This window comes from Budorcas taxicolor, chromosome 14 (assembly GCF_023091745.1).
Source record: "Budorcas taxicolor isolate Tak-1 chromosome 14, Takin1.1, whole genome shotgun sequence".
NCBI lineage: Eukaryota > Metazoa > Chordata > Mammalia > Artiodactyla > Bovidae > Budorcas > Budorcas taxicolor.
The window spans coordinates 14,403,873-14,429,264 of record NC_068923.1 but is presented as its reverse complement, the minus strand read 5'-3'; the positions used below and the strand labels follow the sequence as shown (position 1 = coordinate 14,429,264).

Sequence of the window (25,392 nt, the reverse complement as noted above, 5' to 3'; positions counted from 1 at the left end):
AATGTGGGAGACCCGGTTCGATCCCTGGGTCGGGAAGATCACCTGGAGAAGGAAATGGCAACCCACTCTGGTACTCTCGAAAATCCCATGGAGAAGCCTGGTAGGCTACAGTCCACAGGGTCACAGAAAATCGGACACGACTGAGCGATTTCACTTCACTTTCACTACTTTCCTACTATCTCCTTCCTCTCACCTGCTGGGTTCCCACTCACCCTTCACTTTCTCTTTCTGGGGAGAAAGGCTGTGGACACATGTACCCACTTTCTCTCAACCCTGAGCTCTAGTGTCTCCAGCTTGGTCCAGAGGCCTTCAGCCCTGCTGGTTTCAGAGTCACCTACAACACCTCACTCCCCCACCTTCTGCACAGACTTAACTCCACTGCTGTCATCCTGATGGGACCAGCAAAGCTCCCGCGTTCCACACTCCACTCACCCAAGGTGATCCTGAGAAAATACCACTCACTGCTCAGAACTCTCTATGAAAATGGAGCGACCAGGAAGACTTGGCCCAATGCCACCTGTGCCAACCAGACACTCTGTGATCAATGTCTGAAGCTCCAGGATCATCCAAGACTTAGACCTAAACCCATGGGAAGCAGAGACCATGCTGGATACAGCTGTATGTCACCTTAGGTTATCAGTGCTTATTGTCCTTGTTTAATATCTTATATTTATAATAAGGAGAGAAAATATTGTGGAGGAACTTTCAAAAAGTTGAAATCAAAGAAGAGAGCTTTGTTGACATACAAACAACTCCTTGTAAACTGTAAAAGCCATGGAGTGGAGTGAGGTACGTGCATGTTCAGTCGTGTTCAACTCAGTGGCCCTAAAGACTGTTGCCTGTGAGGCTTCTCTGTCCATGGAATTTTCCAGAAAGAATACTGCAGGGGGTATTGCTCCTACAGGGAATCTTCCAACCCCAGAGCCTGAACCTGCAGCTTCTGCATTGGCAGGCAGATTCTTTACCACTGAGCAACCTGGGAAGCCATTGAAAAGGCCATCTGTTCAGTTCAGTTTAGTAGCTCAGTTGTGTCCAACTCTTTGTGACCCCATGGACCACAGCATGCCAAGCCTCCCTGTCCATCACCAACTACTGGAGTCTACTCAAACTCATGTCCATTGAGTCGGTAATGCCATCCAACCATCTCATCCTCTGTTGTCCCCTTCTTCCACCTTCAATCTTTCCCAGCATCAGGGTCTTTTCAACTGAGTCACCTCTTCGCATCAGGTGGCCGAAGTATTGGAGCTTCAGCTTCAACATCAGGACTTCCAATGAACACTCAGGACTGATTTCCTTTAGGATATACTGGTTTGATCTCCTTGCAGTCCAAGGGACTCTCAAGAATCTTCTCCAACACCACATTTCAAAAGCATCAATTATTCTGCGGTCAGCTTTCTTTGTAGTCCAACTCTCACATCCATAAATGACTACTAGAAAAACCACAGTCTTAATGAGATGGACCTATGTTGCAAAGTAATGTTTCTGCTTTTTAATATGCTGTCTAGGTTGGTCATAACTTTTCTTCCAAGGAGTAAGCGTCTTTTAATTTCAGGGCTGCAGTCACCATCTGCAGTGATTTTGGAGCCCTAAAAAATAAAGTCAGCCACCGTTTCCACATCTATTTGTCATGAAGTGATGGGACCAGATACCATGTTCTTAGTTTTTTGAATGTTGAGCTTTAAGTCAAAATTTTCACTCTCCTCTTTCACTTTCATCAAGAGGCTTTTCATTTCTTCTTCAGTTTCTGCCATAAGGGTGGTATCATCTGCATATCTGAGGTTATTGATATTTCTCCTGGCAAGCTTGATTCTAGCTTGTGCCTCATACAGCCCAGCGTTTCACATGATGTGCTCTGCACATAAGTTAAATATACATGGTGACAATATACAGCCTTGATGTACTCCTTTTCCTATTTGGAACCAGTCTGTTGTTCCATGTCCAATTCTAACTGTTGCTTCCTGACCTGCATACAGGATTCTAAAGAGGCAGGTCAGATGGTCTGATTTCCCATCTCTTGAAAAATTTTCCACAGTTTATTGTGATCCACACAGTCAAAGGCTTTGGGATAGTCATTAAGCAGAAATAGATATTTTTCTGGAACTCTCTTGCTTTTTCCATGATCCTGTGGATGTTATCAATTTGATCTCTGGTTCCCCTGCCTTTTCTAAAACCCGCTTGAATATCTGGAAGTTCATGGTTCACGTATTGCTGAAGACCGGCTTGGAGAATTTTGAGGATTACTTTACTAACGTGAGATGAGGGCAATTGTGTGGTAGTTTGAGCATTCTTTGGCATGGCCTTTCTTTGGGATTGGAATGAAAACTGACATTTTCCAGTCTTGTGGCCACTGCTGAGTTTTCCAAATTTGCTGGCATATTGAGTGCAGCACTTTCACAGCATCATCTTTCAGGATTTGAAATAGCTCCACTGGCATTCCATCACCACTGCTAGCTTTGTTTGCAGTGATGCTTCCTAAGGTCCACTTGACTTTACATTCCAGATGTTGGGATCTAGGTGAGGGATCACACCATCATGATTATCTGGGTCATGGAGATCTTTTTTGTACAGTTCTGTGTATTCTTACCACTTCTTAATATCTTCTGCTTCTGTTAGGTCCATACCCTTTCTGTCCTTTATTGAGCCCATCATTGCATGAAATGTTCCCTTGGTAGCTCTAATTTTCTTGAAATCTCTACTCTTTCCCGTTCTATCGTTTTCCTCTATTTCTTTGCACTGATCACTGAGGAAGGAAGTGATTACTGATCACTGTAAAGGCCACACCACCAAACAAATCTGATGAGGAGAACGCACAGGGGGTCAGGCTAACAGGAACAGTGGTATCGAGTGACAGAATGAGCCCAGCCTCTGCAAAGCACAGCACTACCGTGGAAAACCAGGGCAGGAGGACAGCAAACTGAGAGCCACAAGCATTTACTAAACCAAGAAATTGATAGAAAATGGTTTAGTCAAATCAGAAAAAAAAAAAATCAATATGAAGAAGCCATTTAGATGAAATGGGATTATAACAAAACATGCATAGCCTCTACTGTGGTAAAAAGTGAAAGTGAAGTCGCTCAGTCACATACAGCTCTTTGCAACCTCGTGGACTATAGACTATCAGGCTTCTTGAAACATGGGATTTTCCAGGCAAGAGTATCAGAGTGAGTTGTCATTTCCATATCGAGGGGATCTTTCCCATCAAGGGATTGAACCTGAGTCTCCCACATTATAGGCAGACACTTTTCCCATATGAGCCACCAGGGAAGGCCTCTCAACTATGATAGGTGCAGATAAGAAGAAAGGAAACTTTGATACGAAATAAGCTAGATACTACAGAGATTTCACAGAGTAATTGCAAAGAACTGTAAAATCAAAACGCAAAAGAAAAAAAAGACGATAAAGGTCATGACTTTAATGGGAATAGACTAATATAAGCTATTACAATCAAAACTAGGTGAAAGAAAGGAAGGTAATTAACATGCAACTAAAACATAATGAACAGGTATATCACGATACAAATTCTAAAAAACTGTAATGTATTATTAACAAAAGAAAAAAAATTTCTCAGGACAATGAACAATCATTTTCCAGTGAGAGAAAGAAATAACAGCCCCGATTCAGGGTCAGGAGTAGCCCTCTGGAGCAGCTGCACGTACGTGAGGTTCTCGTGCGTGTTGGGGTCGAAGAAGCCCTTGGTGTCGTCGCTGAGGTCCTCCAGCACGCGGTTCATCTCCTCGTCGAAGTAGCCGCGCTGGTAGGCCACGTCCACGGGCACGCGGTGGCTGTGCACGGGGTCGATGACGCCGCCCGTGGCGATCTGGGCCTCCAGCAGGCGGATGCCGTGCTCGCGCACGATGAGGTCCTTCTTCATGGCCTGGAAGAGGGAGATCTGCTGCCCGGTGTAGGGGTCGGTGTAGCCGGTGACCGCACGCTCGGCCGACAGCAGCTTCTCCTGGAGCTCGCCGCCCACCACGCCCGCGGCCACCGCCTCCTCCACGGACAGCTTCTGGTTGCGCACCGGGTCGATGACGAAGCCCGTGGCCGCCTGCGCCTCCAGCAGCACCAGGGCCGTGCCCGGCCGCAGGACGCCCTTCCACATGGCCTGGTAGATGCTCATCTTCTCCTGGCGCCCGGGCTCGTCCTTGGCGGGGACCAGCACGCCCGCGATGCAGCTGGTGCCCTCCAGGTAGCGCTTCACCGAGTCCATCTCCGTCACCTCCTGCAGGGTCTTGGTGCCCTGGGCCAGGTCCCGCAGGGTCTCGGGGCCCAGGATCCCGGACGTGTGCAGCTCGGAGGCCGACACCTGGCGCCTCAGGCCCCGGAAGGACACCTTGCTCAGCCGCTCCTCCGTCTCCTCGATGAGCTGGGTGAGGACGGCGACCAGGGCGGGCAGGGCCAGGGCGCCGGCCGCGTGCTGGGCCAGCAGCTCGTCCCGGCGGGCCTGGCTCAGGTAGGAGGAGAAGAGGACCTCCCACACGGAGACGCGCCGGCCCTGGAACCGCCCGACGCGCACCTCCATGGTGGCGGCGCGCAGGGCCTGCTCCTGCAGGGCCCTGGCGGCATCCGCGGCGTCGGCGTCCTGGCCGGAGGAGGGTCCCGCGTCGGCCCCCTCGCCCGGCCCCTGGGGCCCGGGCTCCCGCTGCCCGGAGGCTGCGCCCCCTTGGGAGGGGGCCGCCTCAGCCTCCTCGATGATGGTGGTCAGCCTGCGGGTCAGCGCGGGCAAGCCCAGCGTCCCCGACCCGAACTGGGCCAGCAGCTGCTCCCGCGTGGCGGCGCTCAGGTAGCCGGAGGCCAGCACGTCCCACACGGGCACCGCGGGCCCCCGCAGGCGGCCCACCCGGACCTCCATGGTGGCGGCACGCAGCGCCCCCCGAGGGTCCGGGGCGCCGGGGCGCGCCACCCCAGCCTCAGCCTCGGCCTCGGCCTCGGCCTCGGCCTCGGCCAGCAGCGAGACGAGGGCAGCGCCCACCTCCTGCGCGGTCAGCGAGCCCTCCCGGTACCGGCGCAGCAGGTCCTGCCGCTGACTCTCGGACACCTCCCGGTAGAAGAGGAGCTCCCACACGGAGACGCGCTGGCCCCGCGGGAGGCCCGCGCCCAGCGTCACGCGGGTGTCGCGCAGGGCGGCGCGCAGCTCCTCGCCCAGCTGGTGGAGGGCGGAGCCCCGGCCGGCCAGCTGCAGCATGTAGAGCCCCGTGTCGGGGTCGCGCACGCAGCGCCGCAGCAGCTGCACGTACGTGAGGTTCTCGTGCGTGTTGGGGTCGAAGAAGCCCTTGGTGTCGTCGCTGGGGTCCTCCAGCACGCGGTTCATCTCCTCGTCGAAGTAGCCGCGCTGGTAGGCCACGTCCACGGGCACGCGGTGGCTGTGCACGGGGTCGATGACGCCGCCCGTGGCGATCTGGGCCTCCAGCAGGCGGATGCCGTGCTCGCGCACGATGAGGTCCTTCTTCATGGCCTGGAAGAGGGAGATCTGCTGCCCGGTGTAGGGGTCGGTGTAGCCGGTGACCGCACGCTCGGCCGACAGCAGCTTCTCCTGGAGCTCGCCGCCCACCACGCCCGCGGCCACCGCCTCCTCCACGGACAGCTTCTGGTTGCGCACCGGGTCGATGACGAAGCCCGTGGCCGCCTGCGCCTCCAGCAGCACCAGGGCCGTGCCCGGCCGCAGGACGCCCTTCCACATGGCCTGGTAGATGCTCATCTTCTCCTGGCGCCCGGGCTCGTCCTTGGCGGGGACCAGCACGCCCGCGATGCAGCTGGTGCCCTCCAGGTAGCGCTTCACCGAGTCCATCTCCGTCACCTCCTGCAGGGTCTTGGTGCCCTGGGCCAGGTCCCGCAGGGTCTCGGGGCCCAGGATCCCGGACGTGTGCAGCTCGGAGGCCGACACCTGGCGCCTCAGGCCCCGGAAGGACACCTTGCTCAGCCGCTCCTCCGTCTCCTCGATGAGCTGGGTGAGGACGGCGACCAGGGCGGGCAGGGCCAGGGCGCCGGCCGCGTGCTGGGCCAGCAGCTCGTCCCGGCGGGCCTGGCTCAGGTAGGAGGAGAAGAGGACCTCCCACACGGAGACGCGCCGGCCCTGGAACCGCCCGACGCGCACCTCCATGGTGGCGGCGCGCAGGGCCTGCTCCTGCAGGGCCCTGGCGGCATCCGCGGCGTCGGCGTCCTGGCCGGAGGAGGGTCCCGCGTCAGCCCCCTCGCCCGGCCCCTGGGGCCCGGGCTCCCGCTGCCCGGAGGCTGCGCCCCCTTGGGAGGGGGCCGCCTCAGCCTCCTCGATGATGGTGGTCAGCCTGCGGGTCAGCGCGGGCAAGCCCAGCGTCCCCGACCCGAACTGGGCCAGCAGCTGCTCCCGCGTGGCGGCGCTCAGGTAGCCGGAGGCCAGCACGTCCCACACGGGCACCGCGGGCCCCCGCAGGCGGCCCACCCGGACCTCCATGGTGGCGGCACGCAGCGCCCCCCGAGGGTCCGGGGCGCCGGGGCGCGCCACCCCAGCCTCAGCCTCGGCCTCGGCCTCGGCCTCGGCCAGCAGCGAGACGAGGGCAGCGCCCACCTCCTGCGCGGTCAGCGAGCCCTCCCGGTACCGGCGCAGCAGGTCCTGCCGCTGACTCTCGGACACCTCCCGGTAGAAGAGGAGCTCCCACACGGAGACGCGCTGGCCCCGCGGGAGGCCCGCGCCCAGCGTCACGCGGGTGTCGCGCAGGGCGGCGCGCAGCTCCTCGCCCAGCTGGTGGAGGGCGGAGCCCCGGCCGGCCAGCTGCAGCATGTAGAGCCCCGTGTCGGGGTCGCGCACGCAGCGCCGCAGCAGCTGCACGTACGTGAGGTTCTCGTGCGTGTTGGGGTCGAAGAAGCCCTTGGTGTCGTCGCTGGGGTCCTCCAGCACGCGGTTCATCTCCTCGTCGAAGTAGCCGCGCTGGTAGGCCACGTCCACGGGCACGCGGTGGCTGTGCACGGGGTCGATGACGCCGCCCGTGGCGATCTGGGCCTCCAGCAGGCGGATGCCGTGCTCGCGCACGATGAGGTCCTTCTTCATGGCCTGGAAGAGGGAGATCTGCTGCCCGGTGTAGGGGTCGGTGTAGCCGGTGACCGCACGCTCGGCCGACAGCAGCTTCTCCTGGAGCTCGCCGCCCACCACGCCCGCGGCCACCGCCTCCTCCACGGACAGCTTCTGGTTGCGCACCGGGTCGATGACGAAGCCCGTGGCCGCCTGCGCCTCCAGCAGCACCAGGGCCGTGCCCGGCCGCAGGACGCCCTTCCACATGGCCTGGTAGATGCTCATCTTCTCCTGGCGCCCGGGCTCGTCCTTGGCGGGGACCAGCACGCCCGCGATGCAGCTGGTGCCCTCCAGGTAGCGCTTCACCGAGTCCATCTCCGTCACCTCCTGCAGGGTCTTGGTGCCCTGGGCCAGGTCCCGCAGGGTCTCGGGGCCCAGGATCCCGGACGTGTGCAGCTCGGAGGCCGACACCTGGCGCCTCAGGCCCCGGAAGGACACCTTGCTCAGCCGCTCCTCCGTCTCCTCGATGAGCTGGGTGAGGACGGCGACCAGGGCGGGCAGGGCCAGGGCGCCGGCCGCGTGCTGGGCCAGCAGCTCGTCCCGGCGGGCCTGGCTCAGGTAGGAGGAGAAGAGGACCTCCCACACGGAGACGCGCCGGCCCTGGAACCGCCCGACGCGCACCTCCATGGTGGCGGCGCGCAGGGCCTGCTCCTGCAGGGCCCTGGCGGCATCCGCGGCGTCGGCGTCCTGGCCGGAGGAGGGTCCCGCGTCGGCCCCCTCGCCCGGCCCCTGGGGCCCGGGCTCCCGCTGCCCGGAGGCTGCGCCCCCTTGGGAGGGGGCCGCCTCAGCCTCCTCGATGATGGTGGTCAGCCTGCGGGTCAGCGCGGGCAAGCCCAGCGTCCCCGACCCGAACTGGGCCAGCAGCTGCTCCCGCGTGGCGGCGCTCAGGTAGCCGGAGGCCAGCACGTCCCACACGGGCACCGCGGGCCCCCGCAGGCGGCCCACCCGGACCTCCATGGTGGCGGCACGCAGCGCCCCCCGAGGGTCCGGGGCGCCGGGGCGCGCCACCCCAGCCTCAGCCTCGGCCTCGGCCTCGGCCTCGGCCTCGGCCAGCAGCGAGACGAGGGCAGCGCCCACCTCCTGCGCGGTCAGCGAGCCCTCCCGGTACCGGCGCAGCAGGTCCTGCCGCTGACTCTCGGACACCTCCCGGTAGAAGAGGAGCTCCCACACGGAGACGCGCTGGCCCCGCGGGAGGCCCGCGCCCAGCGTCACGCGGGTGTCGCGCAGGGCGGCGCGCAGCTCCTCGCCCAGCTGGTGGAGGGCGGAGCCCCGGCCGGCCAGCTGCAGCATGTAGAGCCCCGTGTCGGGGTCGCGCACGCAGCGCCGCAGCAGCTGCACGTACGTGAGGTTCTCGTGCGTGTTGGGGTCGAAGAAGCCCTTGGTGTCGTCGCTGGGGTCCTCCAGCACGCGGTTCATCTCCTCGTCGAAGTAGCCGCGCTGGTAGGCCACGTCCACGGGCACGCGGTGGCTGTGCACGGGGTCGATGACGCCGCCCGTGGCGATCTGGGCCTCCAGCAGGCGGATGCCGTGCTCGCGCACGATGAGGTCCTTCTTCATGGCCTGGAAGAGGGAGATCTGCTGCCCGGTGTAGGGGTCGGTGTAGCCGGTGACCGCACGCTCGGCCGACAGCAGCTTCTCCTGGAGCTCGCCGCCCACCACGCCCGCGGCCACCGCCTCCTCCACGGACAGCTTCTGGTTGCGCACCGGGTCGATGACGAAGCCCGTGGCCGCCTGCGCCTCCAGCAGCACCAGGGCCGTGCCCGGCCGCAGGACGCCCTTCCACATGGCCTGGTAGATGCTCATCTTCTCCTGGCGCCCGGGCTCGTCCTTGGCGGGGACCAGCACGCCCGCGATGCAGCTGGTGCCCTCCAGGTAGCGCTTCACCGAGTCCATCTCCGTCACCTCCTGCAGGGTCTTGGTGCCCTGGGCCAGGTCCCGCAGGGTCTCGGGGCCCAGGATCCCGGACGTGTGCAGCTCGGAGGCCGACACCTGGCGCCTCAGGCCCCGGAAGGACACCTTGCTCAGCCGCTCCTCCGTCTCCTCGATGAGCTGGGTGAGGACGGCGACCAGGGCGGGCAGGGCCAGGGCGCCGGCCGCGTGCTGGGCCAGCAGCTCGTCCCGGCGGGCCTGGCTCAGGTAGGAGGAGAAGAGGACCTCCCACACGGAGACGCGCCGGCCCTGGAACCGCCCGACGCGCACCTCCATGGTGGCGGCGCGCAGGGCCTGCTCCTGCAGGGCCCTGGCGGCATCCGCGGCGTCGGCGTCCTGGCCGGAGGAGGGTCCCGCGTCGGCCCCCTCGCCCGGCCCCTGGGGCCCGGGCTCCCGCTGCCCGGAGGCTGCGCCCCCTTGGGAGGGGGCCGCCTCAGCCTCCTCGATGATGGTGGTCAGCCTGCGGGTCAGCGCGGGCAAGCCCAGCGTCCCCGACCCGAACTGGGCCAGCAGCTGCTCCCGCGTGGCGGCGCTCAGGTAGCCGGAGGCCAGCACGTCCCACACGGGCACCGCGGGCCCCCGCAGGCGGCCCACCCGGACCTCCATGGTGGCGGCACGCAGCGCCCCCCGAGGGTCCGGGGCGCCGGGGCGCGCCACCCCAGCCTCAGCCTCGGCCTCGGCCTCGGCCTCGGCCTCGGCCAGCAGCGAGACGAGGGCAGCGCCCACCTCCTGCGCGGTCAGCGAGCCCTCCCGGTACCGGCGCAGCAGGTCCTGCCGCTGACTCTCGGACACCTCCCGGTAGAAGAGGAGCTCCCACACGGAGACGCGCTGGCCCCGCGGGAGGCCCGCGCCCAGCGTCACGCGGGTGTCGCGCAGGGCGGCGCGCAGCTCCTCGCCCAGCTGGTGGAGGGCGGAGCCCCGGCCGGCCAGCTGCAGCATGTAGAGCCCCGTGTCGGGGTCGCGCACGCAGCGCCGCAGCAGCTGCACGTACGTGAGGTTCTCGTGCGTGTTGGGGTCGAAGAAGCCCTTGGTGTCGTCGCTGGGGTCCTCCAGCACGCGGTTCATCTCCTCGTCGAAGTAGCCGCGCTGGTAGGCCACGTCCACGGGCACGCGGTGGCTGTGCACGGGGTCGATGACGCCGCCCGTGGCGATCTGGGCCTCCAGCAGGCGGATGCCGTGCTCGCGCACGATGAGGTCCTTCTTCATGGCCTGGAAGAGGGAGATCTGCTGCCCGGTGTAGGGGTCGGTGTAGCCGGTGACCGCACGCTCGGCCGACAGCAGCTTCTCCTGGAGCTCGCCGCCCACCACGCCCGCGGCCACCGCCTCCTCCACGGACAGCTTCTGGTTGCGCACCGGGTCGATGACGAAGCCCGTGGCCGCCTGCGCCTCCAGCAGCACCAGGGCCGTGCCCGGCCGCAGGACGCCCTTCCACATGGCCTGGTAGATGCTCATCTTCTCCTGGCGCCCGGGCTCGTCCTTGGCGGGGACCAGCACGCCCGCGATGCAGCTGGTGCCCTCCAGGTAGCGCTTCACCGAGTCCATCTCCGTCACCTCCTGCAGGGTCTTGGTGCCCTGGGCCAGGTCCCGCAGGGTCTCGGGGCCCAGGATCCCGGACGTGTGCAGCTCGGAGGCCGACACCTGGCGCCTCAGGCCCCGGAAGGACACCTTGCTCAGCCGCTCCTCCGTCTCCTCGATGAGCTGGGTGAGGACGGCGACCAGGGCGGGCAGGGCCAGGGCGCCGGCCGCGTGCTGGGCCAGCAGCTCGTCCCGGCGGGCCTGGCTCAGGTAGGAGGAGAAGAGGACCTCCCACACGGAGACGCGCCGGCCCTGGAACCGCCCGACGCGCACCTCCATGGTGGCGGCGCGCAGGGCCTGCTCCTGCAGGGCCCTGGCGGCATCCGCGGCGTCGGCGTCCTGGCCGGAGGAGGGTCCCGCGTCGGCCCCCTCGCCCGGCCCCTGGGGCCCGGGCTCCCGCTGCCCGGAGGCTGCGCCCCCTTGGGAGGGGGCCGCCTCAGCCTCCTCGATGATGGTGGTCAGCCTGCGGGTCAGCGCGGGCAAGCCCAGCGTCCCCGACCCGAACTGGGCCAGCAGCTGCTCCCGCGTGGCGGCGCTCAGGTAGCCGGAGGCCAGCACGTCCCACACGGGCACCGCGGGCCCCCGCAGGCGGCCCACCCGGACCTCCATGGTGGCGGCACGCAGCGCCCCCCGAGGGTCCGGGGCGCCGGGGCGCGCCACCCCAGCCTCAGCCTCGGCCTCGGCCTCGGCCTCGGCCTCGGCCAGCAGCGAGACGAGGGCAGCGCCCACCTCCTGCGCGGTCAGCGAGCCCTCCCGGTACCGGCGCAGCAGGTCCTGCCGCTGACTCTCGGACACCTCCCGGTAGAAGAGGAGCTCCCACACGGAGACGCGCTGGCCCCGCGGGAGGCCCGCGCCCAGCGTCACGCGGGTGTCGCGCAGGGCGGCGCGCAGCTCCTCGCCCAGCTGGTGGAGGGCGGAGCCCCGGCCGGCCAGCTGCAGCATGTAGAGCCCCGTGTCGGGGTCGCGCACGCAGCGCCGCAGCAGCTGCACGTACGTGAGGTTCTCGTGCGTGTTGGGGTCGAAGAAGCCCTTGGTGTCGTCGCTGGGGTCCTCCAGCACGCGGTTCATCTCCTCGTCGAAGTAGCCGCGCTGGTAGGCCACGTCCACGGGCACGCGGTGGCTGTGCACGGGGTCGATGACGCCGCCCGTGGCGATCTGGGCCTCCAGCAGGCGGATGCCGTGCTCGCGCACGATGAGGTCCTTCTTCATGGCCTGGAAGAGGGAGATCTGCTGCCCGGTGTAGGGGTCGGTGTAGCCGGTGACCGCACGCTCGGCCGACAGCAGCTTCTCCTGGAGCTCGCCGCCCACCACGCCCGCGGCCACCGCCTCCTCCACGGACAGCTTCTGGTTGCGCACCGGGTCGATGACGAAGCCCGTGGCCGCCTGCGCCTCCAGCAGCACCAGGGCCGTGCCCGGCCGCAGGACGCCCTTCCACATGGCCTGGTAGATGCTCATCTTCTCCTGGCGCCCGGGCTCGTCCTTGGCGGGGACCAGCACGCCCGCGATGCAGCTGGTGCCCTCCAGGTAGCGCTTCACCGAGTCCATCTCCGTCACCTCCTGCAGGGTCTTGGTGCCCTGGGCCAGGTCCCGCAGGGTCTCGGGGCCCAGGATCCCGGACGTGTGCAGCTCGGAGGCCGACACCTGGCGCCTCAGGCCCCGGAAGGACACCTTGCTCAGCCGCTCCTCCGTCTCCTCGATGAGCTGGGTGAGGACGGCGACCAGGGCGGGCAGGGCCAGGGCGCCGGCCGCGTGCTGGGCCAGCAGCTCGTCCCGGCGGGCCTGGCTCAGGTAGGAGGAGAAGAGGACCTCCCACACGGAGACGCGCCGGCCCTGGAACCGCCCGACGCGCACCTCCATGGTGGCGGCGCGCAGGGCCTGCTCCTGCAGGGCCCTGGCGGCATCCGCGGCGTCGGCGTCCTGGCCGGAGGAGGGTCCCGCGTCGGCCCCCTCGCCCGGCCCCTGGGGCCCGGGCTCCCGCTGCCCGGAGGCTGCGCCCCCTTGGGAGGGGGCCGCCTCAGCCTCCTCGATGATGGTGGTCAGCCTGCGGGTCAGCGCGGGCAAGCCCAGCGTCCCCGACCCGAACTGGGCCAGCAGCTGCTCCCGCGTGGCGGCGCTCAGGTAGCCGGAGGCCAGCACGTCCCACACGGGCACCGCGGGCCCCCGCAGGCGGCCCACCCGGACCTCCATGGTGGCGGCACGCAGCGCCCCCCGAGGGTCCGGGGCGCCGGGGCGCGCCACCCCAGCCTCAGCCTCGGCCTCGGCCTCGGCCTCGGCCTCGGCCAGCAGCGAGACGAGGGCAGCGCCCACCTCCTGCGCGGTCAGCGAGCCCTCCCGGTACCGGCGCAGCAGGTCCTGCCGCTGACTCTCGGACACCTCCCGGTAGAAGAGGAGCTCCCACACGGAGACGCGCTGGCCCCGCGGGAGGCCCGCGCCCAGCGTCACGCGGGTGTCGCGCAGGGCGGCGCGCAGCTCCTCGCCCAGCTGGTGGAGGGCGGAGCCCCGGCCGGCCAGCTGCAGCATGTAGAGCCCCGTGTCGGGGTCGCGCACGCAGCGCCGCAGCAGCTGCACGTACGTGAGGTTCTCGTGCGTGTTGGGGTCGAAGAAGCCCTTGGTGTCGTCGCTGGGGTCCTCCAGCACGCGGTTCATCTCCTCGTCGAAGTAGCCGCGCTGGTAGGCCACGTCCACGGGCACGCGGTGGCTGTGCACGGGGTCGATGACGCCGCCCGTGGCGATCTGGGCCTCCAGCAGGCGGATGCCGTGCTCGCGCACGATGAGGTCCTTCTTCATGGCCTGGAAGAGGGAGATCTGCTGCCCGGTGTAGGGGTCGGTGTAGCCGGTGACCGCACGCTCGGCCGACAGCAGCTTCTCCTGGAGCTCGCCGCCCACCACGCCCGCGGCCACCGCCTCCTCCACGGACAGCTTCTGGTTGCGCACCGGGTCGATGACGAAGCCCGTGGCCGCCTGCGCCTCCAGCAGCACCAGGGCCGTGCCCGGCCGCAGGACGCCCTTCCACATGGCCTGGTAGATGCTCATCTTCTCCTGGCGCCCGGGCTCGTCCTTGGCGGGGACCAGCACGCCCGCGATGCAGCTGGTGCCCTCCAGGTAGCGCTTCACCGAGTCCATCTCCGTCACCTCCTGCAGGGTCTTGGTGCCCTGGGCCAGGTCCCGCAGGGTCTCGGGGCCCAGGATCCCGGACGTGTGCAGCTCGGAGGCCGACACCTGGCGCCTCAGGCCCCGGAAGGACACCTTGCTCAGCCGCTCCTCCGTCTCCTCGATGAGCTGGGTGAGGACGGCGACCAGGGCGGGCAGGGCCAGGGCGCCGGCCGCGTGCTGGGCCAGCAGCTCGTCCCGGCGGGCCTGGCTCAGGTAGGAGGAGAAGAGGACCTCCCACACGGAGACGCGCCGGCCCTGGAACCGCCCGACGCGCACCTCCATGGTGGCGGCGCGCAGGGCCTGCTCCTGCAGGGCCCTGGCGGCATCCGCGGCGTCGGCGTCCTGGCCGGAGGAGGGTCCCGCGTCGGCCCCCTCGCCCGGCCCCTGGGGCCCGGGCTCCCGCTGCCCGGAGGCTGCGCCCCCTTGGGAGGGGGCCGCCTCAGCCTCCTCGATGATGGTGGTCAGCCTGCGGGTCAGCGCGGGCAAGCCCAGCGTCCCCGACCCGAACTGGGCCAGCAGCTGCTCCCGCGTGGCGGCGCTCAGGTAGCCGGAGGCCAGCACGTCCCACACGGGCACCGCGGGCCCCCGCAGGCGGCCCACCCGGACCTCCATGGTGGCGGCACGCAGCGCCCCCCGAGGGTCCGGGGCGCCGGGGCGCGCCACCCCAGCCTCAGCCTCGGCCTCGGCCTCGGCCTCGGCCTCGGCCAGCAGCGAGACGAGGGCAGCGCCCACCTCCTGCGCGGTCAGCGAGCCCTCCCGGTACCGGCGCAGCAGGTCCTGCCGCTGACTCTCGGACACCTCCCGGTAGAAGAGGAGCTCCCACACGGAGACGCGCTGGCCCCGCGGGAGGCCCGCGCCCAGCGTCACGCGGGTGTCGCGCAGGGCGGCGCGCAGCTCCTCGCCCAGCTGGTGGAGGGCGGAGCCCCGGCCGGCCAGCTGCAGCATGTAGAGCCCCGTGTCGGGGTCGCGCACGCAGCGCCGCAGCAGCTGCACGTACGTGAGGTTCTCGTGCGTGTTGGGGTCGAAGAAGCCCTTGGTGTCGTCGCTGGGGTCCTCCAGCACGCGGTTCATCTCCTCGTCGAAGTAGCCGCGCTGGTAGGCCACGTCCACGGGCACGCGGTGGCTGTGCACGGGGTCGATGACGCCGCCCGTGGCGATCTGGGCCTCCAGCAGGCGGATGCCGTGCTCGCGCACGATGAGGTCCTTCTTCATGGCCTGGAAGAGGGAGATCTGCTGCCCGGTGTAGGGGTCGGTGTAGCCGGTGACCGCACGCTCGGCCGACAGCAGCTTCTCCTGGAGCTCGCCGCCCACCACGCCCGCGGCCACCGCCTCCTCCACGGACAGCTTCTGGTTGCGCACCGGGTCGATGACGAAGCCCGTGGCCGCCTGCGCCTCCAGCAGCACCAGGGCCGTGCCCGGCCGCAGGACGCCCTTCCACATGGCCTGGTAGATGCTCATCTTCTCCTGGCGCCCGGGCTCGTCCTTGGCGGGGACCAGCACGCCCGCGATGCAGCTGGTGCCCTCCAGGTAGCGCTTCACCGAGTCCATCTCCGTCACCTCCTGCAGGGTCTTGGTGCCCTGGGCCAGGTCCCGCAGGGTCTCGGGGCCCAGGATCCCGGACGTGTGCAGCTCGGAGGCCGACACCTGGCGCCTCAGGCCCCGGAAGGACACCTTGCTCAGCCGCTCCTCCGTCTCCTCGATGAGCTGGGTGAGGACGGCGACCAGGGCGGGCAGGGCCAGGGCGCCGGCCGCGTGCTGGGCCAGCAGCTCGTCCCGGCGGGCCTGGCTCAGGTAGGAGGAGAAGAGGACCTCCCACACGGAGACGCGCCGGCCCTGGAACCGCCCGACGCGCACCTCCATGGTGGCGGCGCGCAGGGCCTGCTCCTGCAGGGCCCTGGCGGCATCCGCGGCGTCGGCGTCCTGGCCGGAGGAGGGTCCCGCGTCGGCCCCCTCGCCCGGCCCCTGGGGCCCGGGCTCCCGCTGCCCGGAGGCTGCGCCCCCTTGGGAGGGGGCCGCCTCAGCCTCCTCGATGATGGTGGTCAGCCTGCGGGTCAGCGCGGGCAAGCCCAGCGTCCCCGACCCGAACTGGGCCAGCAGCTGCTCCCGCGTGGCGGCGCTCAGGTAGCCGGAGGCCAGCACGTCCCACACGGGCACCGCGGGCCCCCGCAGGCGGCCCACCCGGACCTCCATGGTGGCGGCACGCAGCGCCCCCCGAGGGTCCGGGGCGCCGGGGCGCGCCACCCCAGCCTCAGCCTCGGCCTCGGCCTCGGCCTCGGCCTCGGCCAGCAGCGAGACGAGGGCAGCGCCCACCTCCTGCGCGGTCAGCGAGCCCTCCCGGTACCGGCGCAGCAGGTCCTGCCGCTGACTCTCGGACACCTCCCGGTAGAAGAGGAGCTCCCACACGGAGACGCGCTGGCCCCGCGGGAGGCCCGCGCCCAGCGTCACGCGGGTGTCGCGCAGGGCGGCGCGCAGCTCCTCGCCCAGCTGGTGGAGGGCGGAGCCCCGGCCGGCCAGCTGCAGCATGTAGAGCCCCGTGTCGGGGTCGCGCACGCAGCGCCGCAGCAGCTGCACGTACGTGAGGTTCTCGTGCGTGTTGGGGTCGAAGAAGCCCTTGGTGTCGTCGCTGGGGTCCTCCAGCACGCGGTTCATCTCCTCGTCGAAGTAGCCGCGCTGGTAGGCCACGTCCACGGGCACGCGGTGGCTGTGCACGGGGTCGATGACGCCGCCCGTGGCGATCTGGGCCTCCAGCAGGCGGATGCCGTGCTCGCGCACGATGAGGTCCTTCTTCATGGCCTGGAAGAGGGAGATCTGCTGCCCGGTGTAGGGGTCGGTGTAGCCGGTGACCGCACGCTCGGCCGACAGCAGCTTCTCCTGGAGCTCGCCGCCCACCACGCCCGCGGCCACCGCCTCCTCCACGGACAGCTTCTGGTTGCGCACCGGGTCGATGACGAAGCCCGTGGCCGCCTGCGCCTCCAGCAGCACCAGGGCCGTGCCCGGCCGCAGGACGCCCTTCCACATGGCCTGGTAGATGCTCATCTTCTCCTGGCGCCCGGGCTCGTCCTTGGCGGGGACCAGCACGCCCGCGATGCAGCTGGTGCCCTCCAGGTAGCGCTTCACCGAGTCCATCTCCGTCACCTCCTGCAGGGTCTTGGTGCCCTGGGCCAGGTCCCGCAGGGTCTCGGGGCCCAGGATCCCGGACGTGTGCAGCTCGGAGGCCGACACCTGGCGCCTCAGGCCCCGGAAGGACACCTTGCTCAGCCGCTCCTCCGTCTCCTCGATGAGCTGGGTGAGGACGGCGACCAGGGCGGGCAGGGCCAGGGCGCCGGCCGCGTGCTGGGCCAGCAGCTCGTCCCGGCGGGCCTGGCTCAGGTAGGAGGAGAAGAGGACCTCCCACACGGAGACGCGCCGGCCCTGGAACCGCCCGACGCGCACCTCCATGGTGGCGGCGCGCAGGGCCTGCTCCTGCAGGGCCCTGGCGGCATCCGCGGCGTCGGCGTCCTGGCCGGAGGAGGGTCCCGCGTCGGCCCCCTCGCCCGGCCCCTGGGGCCCGGGCTCCCGCTGCCCGGAGGCTGCGCCCCCTTGGGAGGGGGCCGCCTCAGCCTCCTCGATGATGGTGGTCAGCCTGCGGGTCAGCGCGGGCAAGCCCAGCGTCCCCGACCCGAACTGGGCCAGCAGCTGCTCCCGCGTGGCGGCGCTCAGGTAGCCGGAGGCCAGCACGTCCCACACGGGCACCGCGGGCCCCCGCAGGCGGCCCACCCGGACCTCCATGGTGGCGGCACGCAGCGCCCCCCGAGGGTCCGGGGCGCCGGGGCGCGCCACCCCAGCCTCAGCCTCGGCCTCGGCCTCGGCCTCGGCCTCGGCCAGCAGCGAGACGAGGGCAGCGCCCACCTCCTGCGCGGTCAGCGAGCCCTCCCGGTACCGGCGCAGCAGGTCCTGCCGCTGACTCTCGGACACCTCCCGGTAGAAGAGGAGCTCCCACACGGAGACGCGCTGGCCCCGCGGGAGGCCCGCGCCCAGCGTCACGCGGGTGTCGCGCAGGGCGGCGCGCAGCTCCTCGCCCAGCTGGTGGAGGGCGGAGCCCCGGCCGGCCAGCTGCAGCATGTAGAGCCCCGTGTCGGGGTCGCGCACGCAGCGCCGCAGCAGCTGCACGTACGTGAGGTTCTCGTGCGTGTTGGGGTCGAAGAAGCCCTTGGTGTCGTCGCTGGGGTCCTCCAGCACGCGGTTCATCTCCTCGTCGAAGTAGCCGCGCTGGTAGGCCACGTCCACGGGCACGCGGTGGCTGTGCACGGGGTCGATGACGCCGCCCGTGGCGATCTGGGCCTCCAGCAGGCGGATGCCGTGCTCGCGCACGATGAGGTCCTTCTTCATGGCCTGGAAGAGGGAGATCTGCTGCCCGGTGTAGGGGTCGGTGTAGCCGGTGACCGCACGCTCGGCCGACAGCAGCTTCTCCTGGAGCTCGCCGCCCACCACGCCCGCGGCCACCGCCTCCTCCACGGACAGCTTCTGGTTGCGCACCGGGTCGATGACGAAGCCCGTGGCCGCCTGCGCCTCCAGCAGCACCAGGGCCGTGCCCGGCCGCAGGACGCCCTTCCACATGGCCTGGTAGATGCTCATCTTCTCCTGGCGCCCGGGCTCGTCCTTGGCGGGGACCAGCACGCCCGCGATGCACCCGGTGCCCTCCAGGTAGCGCCTCACCTCCTCGTTCTTTGTGACAGCATCCACAGAGGCTTGCCCAGACTCCAGGGCCTGCAGTGTCTCCTTTGTGATTATGGATGAAGTCAGCAGCTCAGAGGCTGTGATCTGTTTTCTCATTCCTCTGAACCATAGCTGCTTATTGTTTTTTTCCTTCTCACTGATTATCTCAAAGATCACTTTTACCACCTTTTCTAATGCATGCGCTGTGTCCCTCTTGTATTTTCGTACCAACTCTAGTTTTTTGTCCTGTGTCACATATTCAGAGTTCAGCAATTCCCAGACTGTCGGCCTCTGGCCTTTAAACCGCCCAACTCTGACATCCACCCGCTCAGCCTCAAACGCTCGTCTGGTGGCCTCATCGATGAACTGTGATTCCAGTTCATCCTCGAGCACTGGGAACAGAGCCCAGCCCGTCTTCTCATCTCGGTGACTCCTCTCCTGCAGTTCCTGGTAAGTCACCTTCTCCTGAGTGTTGGGATCCACAAACCGTTTATTCATGCACTTCTGCTCTGCCACCAGTGGGTACGTGTCCTGGTCCAGACAGCCACGTCTGTAGGCAGTATCTAGTGGAAGCCGGTGGTGGTGCTTTGGGTCCACGATACCCCCTGTGGCCACCTGCACCTCAAGCAGTCTGAGTGCCAACTCCCTTTTCACCAGCTTCCTCTGCATTGCCTGGAACAAGGACATGGTGTGTCCTGTGCCCGGGTCTGTGTATCCCCTGGCGGCCTTCTCAGCATTTAGGAGTCTCTCCTGCAGTTCCTCACCCACCAGGCCGGCAGCCACAGCCTCATCCACGGAGAGCCTCTGGTGGCTGTGGGGGTCCAGCAGGAACCCTGTGGCCGCCTGAGCCTCCAGCAGCTGGGCTGCAAATCCCATGGGGATGAGCCCTTTCTTGCTGGCCTCGTAGAAACTCAGCACCTCACGGGTGGAGGGTGTGGTCAGCCCTGCGATGCAGCCACTGCCTTCCAAGTAGACCTTTACGTGCGGCAGGCAGCAGAGGTCCTGTCCCCCTGCTCCCTCGTGTAGCTCGTCCAGTGTCTTCTTATCAATGATTCCTGAGTTGAATAGCTCTGCAGCTGTCACCTCTCCTCCAATGGCTGCCAGCCTGATACCCTTGTTTTGCTGTTCTGTTTCTTCGACCATTGTGGTGATGACCCTCAGCAGCTGCTCTAAGCTGACATTCCTGGCTTTGTACCCCTGGACAAGCTCTTTCTTCCTTTCCTCTGTGAAGTACGGCGAGGACAGCAGGTCCCAGAAGGAGACCACCTGCTGGGCAAACATGCCCACGTGCATTTCGGTAGTTTTTGACTGCAGGGCTTGCCTTGTGGCTTCATCGATGTACACATAGGTTTCTCCTTTCTTTACGACTTGCAGCATGTAGAGCCCTGTCTCGGGGTCCTCCACGCAGCGCTCCAATAGCTGCATGTATGTAAGGTTCTCATGCGTGTTGGGGTCGAAGAAGCCCTTGGTGTCGTCGCTGGGGTCCTCCAGCACGCGGTTCATCTCCTCGTCGAAGTAGCCGCGCTGGTAGGCCACGTCCACGGGCACGCGGTGGCTGTGCACGGGGTCGATGATGCCACCCGTGGCGATCTGGGCCTCCAGCAGGCGGATGCCGTGCTCGCGCACGATGAGGTCCTTCTTCATGGCCTGGAAGAGGGAGATCTGTTCCCCGGTATATGGGTCGGTGTAGCCGGTGACCGCACGCTCAGCCGACAGCAGCTTCTGGTAGGTTTCCCTGCCAAACATCCCTGCCGCGAACGCCTCCTGCACAGTCAGCTTCCGGTTCTCCACAGGGTCAATGAGGAAGCCAGTGGCCGCCTGTGCCTCCAGCAGCACCAGGGCCGTGCCCGGCCGCAGGACGTTTCTTCTCAGAGCTTCTGAGATGCTCATCTTCTCCTTGGTGTCCTGGATGAGGACCCCAGCAATGAAGCTGCCCCCTTCCAAGTACCGCCGCACGTGGTCCATCTCCGCCACCTCCTGCACGGTCTTCTTCCCTTGACTCAGCTCATCCAGCGTCTTCTTGTCGATCAGCTGGGACCTGAACAGGTCGTTGGCTGACAGCTGCTTCCGGAGTCCCCTGAAGGTAGCCTGTGAGGGCTGCCTTTCTGAAGCCTCAACCAGGGTGGTGACCGCAGTCACCACCTGCCGCAGGGCTGTGGCCCTCCCAGACTGGCAGAGTGCTGCCAGCTCCCGCCGCTTGTGGAGCCCTACATACTCTGAATGCAGCAGGTCCCAGAGTGAGATGCTGAGCCCTCTGAACCTCCCTGCCCCAACTGGCACCTTCATGGCCCTCAGGGCCACTGCTGTGTGGTCATCCACCTCTAGCACCATGTCCTGGGGGAGTGGCAGCAGCCACAAGCCAGTGTCACCATCCAGGACACAGCGCTCCTTGAGCTGTCCGTAGGTCACCCTGTCCCGTGTGCCAGGGTCGAAGAAGAACTTGCTATCCTCTTCCGTTGAGGTCAGCATCTTGCTTGTCTGCTCATCCAGGAGGCCGAGCCTACAGGCTGCCGCCTGGGGCAGGTGCACCCCGTGGACGGGGTCCACCGCACCCCCTGTGGCCAGCTGCGCCTGGAGGAGTGGGAGGCCCTCGCTCCAAGGCACAAGCCCCTTTTCCACTGCCTGCCACAGTGAGAGGGAGCCTCCAGAGCAGGGGTCTGTGTACCCAGCCACTGCCTTTTCAACCAGCTGGAGCTGCTCACTCAGTGTCCCAGCCACCAGGCCAGTCTTGACTGCCTCCTCCACCGACAGTCTCTGGTTGGTCAAAGGATCCACAAGAGAGCCGGACGCCACCTGGGCCTCCAGTAGTCTCTGCCCTAGGCCAGCGGGCAGGAGGCCATCTCTCACGGCCTGGGCGATGCTCACCTTGGCCCCTGAGGGCTGCAGCAGTACCCCAGCCACACAGCCCGTGCCCCACAGGCAAGCCCGCACCGTCGGCTGCTCGGCGACCTCAGCAGGCGATTGCATGCCCCGTGCCAGCGCCTCCAGGGTCTCCCGGGTGATGACTCCAGCGTCCAGCAGCCAGACGGCAGGCACCCCACCGCGGGGGCCAGGCAGCGTGACACAGGCCCTCGCCACGAGCTCTGCCTCCTGCACCTGCCTCTGCACGGCCGCCTGCAGCTGCTGTGTCGTGGTCCTCCCCTCCCTGAAGTCCTCCAGGAAGCCCCTCCGCTGCTCCTCAGTGAAGTGGCAGGACTCCAGCAGCTCCCAGAGAGAAGTGCCATCCTCAGCCCCCTGCGTGGCCTTCAGGGTCTCCCGCACCTGCTCATCTGTGGGGACGACAGGGGCACTTTCCGGCAGGGGCAAGAAGTGAAGGCCAGAGGCCTCGTCCCTTACACACTGCTCCAGAAGCTGGGCATAGCTGGTGTGTCCCTGGCCATCAGGCGTGGGGAATGTCTTGGAGTCAGACAAGGCCAACACCATCTCCTGGTCGATATAGCCACACTGCAAGGCCACGAGTATGGGGAGGTGGTGATGGCTGGTGGGGTCAATGACCCCGCCTGTGGCCACCTGGGCCTCCAGGAGGCGGACAGCCTGTTCCACAGGGACAAGGCCCTTCTTCATGGCGTGGAACAGGGACAGTAGCTTTCCAGAGAAGGGGTCTGGGAAGCCCTTGACAGCACACTCAGCCCAGGTCAGCCTGCTGTAGAGCTCTGGCCCCACAAGCCCCTGGCACACAGCCTCATCCAAGGAAATGGTCTCCAGACTGTGGGGGTCGGTCATGGCCCCCGTGGCTGCCTGGGCCTCCAGCAGGGCCAGGGCCACTCCCGGCCCCAGCAACTTGTGTTTCATGGCCTGGTAGAGGCTGAGCCGCCGGGTGGAAGGCTGCAGGAGCACGCCACCCACGGCGCCTGAGCCGCACAGGAACCTGCGGACGCTGTCTGTGCAGAGCAGGGCCTCGGCACTCAGCGTTCCTGCCAGCACGCAGCCCAGGACCTCCTGGTCAACAACGCCAGCCTCTCGGAGCTGGCAGGCGGTCACCCGGCCCCACAGCATGGGGAGGGTGATGTCTGCCCGGCTCTCAACCTCCCTCTCCAGCAGCTTCGAGACCTCCTCCAGGGACACCTGGTGCCGCCGGAAGCTCTGCAGCAGCCACCGCCGGCGTGCCTCAGTGACATACTCTGAGTTGACCAACTCCCACGCGGACACCCTCTGTCCCCGGAACCGCCCATGACGCACCGACAGCAGCAGGCTCTGGAAGGCCTGCCGGGTGGCCTCATCTGCCAGCAGGGTCCGCGCGCTTGTAAGTGGCAGCAGATAGAGCCCCGTGTCGGGGTCGCGCACACAGCGCTCCAGCAGCTGCATGTACGTGAGGTTCTCATGCGTGTTGGGGTCGAAGAAGCCCTTGGTGTCGTCGCTGGGATCAGCCAGGATCAGGTTCAGCGCCTCGTCAAAGTAGCCGCGCTGGTAGGCCACATCCACGGGCACGCGGTGGCTGTGCACGGGGTCGATGATGCCGCCCGTGGCGATCTGGGCCTCCAGCAGGCGGATGCCGTGCTCGCGCACGATGAGGTCCTTCTTCATGGCCTGGAAAAGGGAGATCTGCTGCCCGGTGTAGGGGTCGGTGTAGCCGGTGACCGCGCGCTCGGCTGACAGCAGCTTGGCAAACACCTCAGGCCCGATCACGCCAGCCCTCAGCGCCTCCTCCACCGAGTATCTCCTGTTCTCTTTGGGATCGAGGATGAAGCCAGTGGCTGCCTGCGCCTCCAGGAGGATGAGCGCCGTGCCTGGCCTGAGCAGCCCCTTCCTGTAAGCCTCGTGGATGCTGAGGGGCTCCTGGGACCCAGGCAGCAGCAAGCCAGCGATGCAGCCGGTGCCTTGCAAGTACCTCTGCACCGAGTCCAGCCTGGCCACGTCCTGGGCCGTGGTCTGGCCACGTTCCAGCTGTTCATAAACATCCTGGCCGATGATCTCCGCTCTCAGCAGCTCTCCCGGAGTCACAGGGACCCTGAGCCCAGCAAACGTGGTTCTGGCAGTGGCTGCAGCCTGCTCGTGGGTGGCCCTCAGCGCAGCCGCCAGCTCCTCCACTGAGAGGGCCCCGTCCATGTGCTGCTGGGTCAGCATCACCCTCTGCTCCACAGGGACCACCTCAGAGAAGAGCAGCTCCCAGAGCGACACGGGCTGGCCCTGGAACCTGCCCGCAGAGACAGTGGCTGTGGCAGCACTCAAGATCTGCCGGGTGCTGTGCTCAATGAACGGGAGCCCCCGGGGCTCCTCCCCAAGGCTCCCCACTGAAATGGGCAGGAACGCCAGCCCCGTCTCCAGGTCGGTGACGCAGCGGGCCAGCAGCTGCCCGTAGCTGAGGCTCTCGTGCGTGCTGGGATCCAAGAAGCTGGCAGCCCTCGAGAGGTGCTGCTGAGTCTCTTCGTCCAGGCAGCCGAGGCGCAGGGCAGCCTCCATGGGCAGCCGGAGCCGGCGGGCAGGACACACTAGCCCACCTGTGGCCAGCTGGGCGTCCAGGAGCCTGAGTGCCAGAGGCTGGTCAACCAACTCCTTCTTCATGGCCTGGAAGAGGGGAACACGGGTGCCACTGAAGGGGTCGTGGTAGCCCATCACTGCCTGCTCTGCCACCTGGAGCTGCCTGTGGAGTTCTGGGCCGACCAGGCCTGCCCGAACCGCCTCATCCACCAGTAGCTGCCGGCCAGTGGCTGGGTCCACCAGTGTGCAGGTGGCAGCCTGAGCCTCCAGGAGCAGAAGCATGGCACCTGTGGGAAGCAGATGCTCGGCCGCGGCCTGGAAGAAGTTCTTCTTGTGCCCTGCGGGCAGCAGGACGACCCCAGCCACACTGCCGGTGCCCTGCAGGTAACACCGCACCTCGGCGCGTGCACCTACATCTGGCACTGCCAGCCGGCCCTCCTGCAGGCCTCGGGCCGTCTCCTCGTCCAAGACCCCCACCTCCAGCAGCTCGGCCAAGCTCACAGCCCCACCCAGGGTACGGAACGTGATCCTGAGGGGCAGCAGGGCCAGCCCTGTGCTGGGCGCCTGCACACACCTGCCCAGCAACTCCCGGTAGGGCAGCTGCTCCAGTGTGTTAGGGTCCAGGAAGCCCGGGGCGCTTGAGCCACGCCCCAGTTCCAACAGCCCATGCCATGTCTCCTGGTCCAGGAGGCCCTGCTGGCAGGCCAGCTCGGGGGCCACACGCACCCCGCAGATGGGGTCCACCAGGCCCCCAGTGGCCAGCTGGGCCTCCAACCAGTTCCACCCCAGCGCCCTGTCTACCACCTCCTTCCCGATGGCCTGAAAGAGGGACAGCTTCTCGCCCCCATAGGGATCAGGGTACCCAGTGGCCGCACGCTCGGCAGCCAGCAGCTTCTCCTTGAGCTCCAGGCCCACCAGGCCCTGCTGCAGTGCCTCAGACACAGGGAGCAGCTGGCCCTGCGTGGGGTCCACCAGGCCCCCTGTGGCTGCCTGGGCCTCCAGCAGAGCCAGCCCAAGCCCAGAGGGCAGGAGACCCTGCTTCATGGCAGCATAGAGACCCTGGGCCTGGCCCGAGGCCTCCACCCACACCCCAGCGATGCTCCTGGCCTGGGGTGCAGGCGGGGCGCCAGCTCCCAGCGCGGCCTTCACGGTCTTGGATACAGCAGTCAGCCTGGTGCCGCCGGTGACTAGGAGGTCGAGAGGAGGAGAGGCGTGGCCGTTCATCGTGCAGAACTCAGCGAGGACCCACTTCTGCTCCCTGCAGGGTGGAAAGCCTCCGTTAGGGGCCCTGCGATGGCCCAGGCAGGTGGGAGGTCCCCGCACCCTGGACCCACCTCCAGTGCCACCAGCCCTCCTGAGGGAGGAAGGGCAGCCTCCAGTTTCAGCCCTTCCTCTTGCCCTGGGGTCCCAGGCGGGGCTACTGGCGCACTAGGACCCCAGCGTAGCCTGGGGGTGCCACGGGCTCCGCCTTGTCCTACAGGCCAGCCTCTGGCCGCGCCCTCACCCTGCTCCCCCGAGGGTCCCAGTGCAATGACTTGGCCTCCCTTCCTCCTCAGCCTCCAGACTCTTCCTGCCTCCTC

The 25,392-nt window shown here is 66.5% G+C and overlaps 1 protein-coding gene across 1 annotated transcript; it reads right to left on the bottom strand.

Annotated features, from left to right (window-relative positions):
* Positions 1 to 3,580: 3,580 nt before the first annotated feature.
* On the bottom strand, positions 3,581 to 25,036 carry EPPK1 (epiplakin 1). The gene is made up of 4 exons (XM_052651943.1): positions 18,422 to 25,036; positions 10,950 to 16,846; positions 9,616 to 9,652; positions 3,581 to 6,217 (listed from the first exon to the last, which is right to left on the bottom strand). Exons 1-4 carry the CDS (start codon positions 25,034 to 25,036, stop codon positions 3,581 to 3,583), a joined length of 15,186 nt encoding a protein of 5,061 aa, XP_052507903.1.
* Between the last annotated feature and the right edge of the window lie 356 nt (positions 25,037 to 25,392).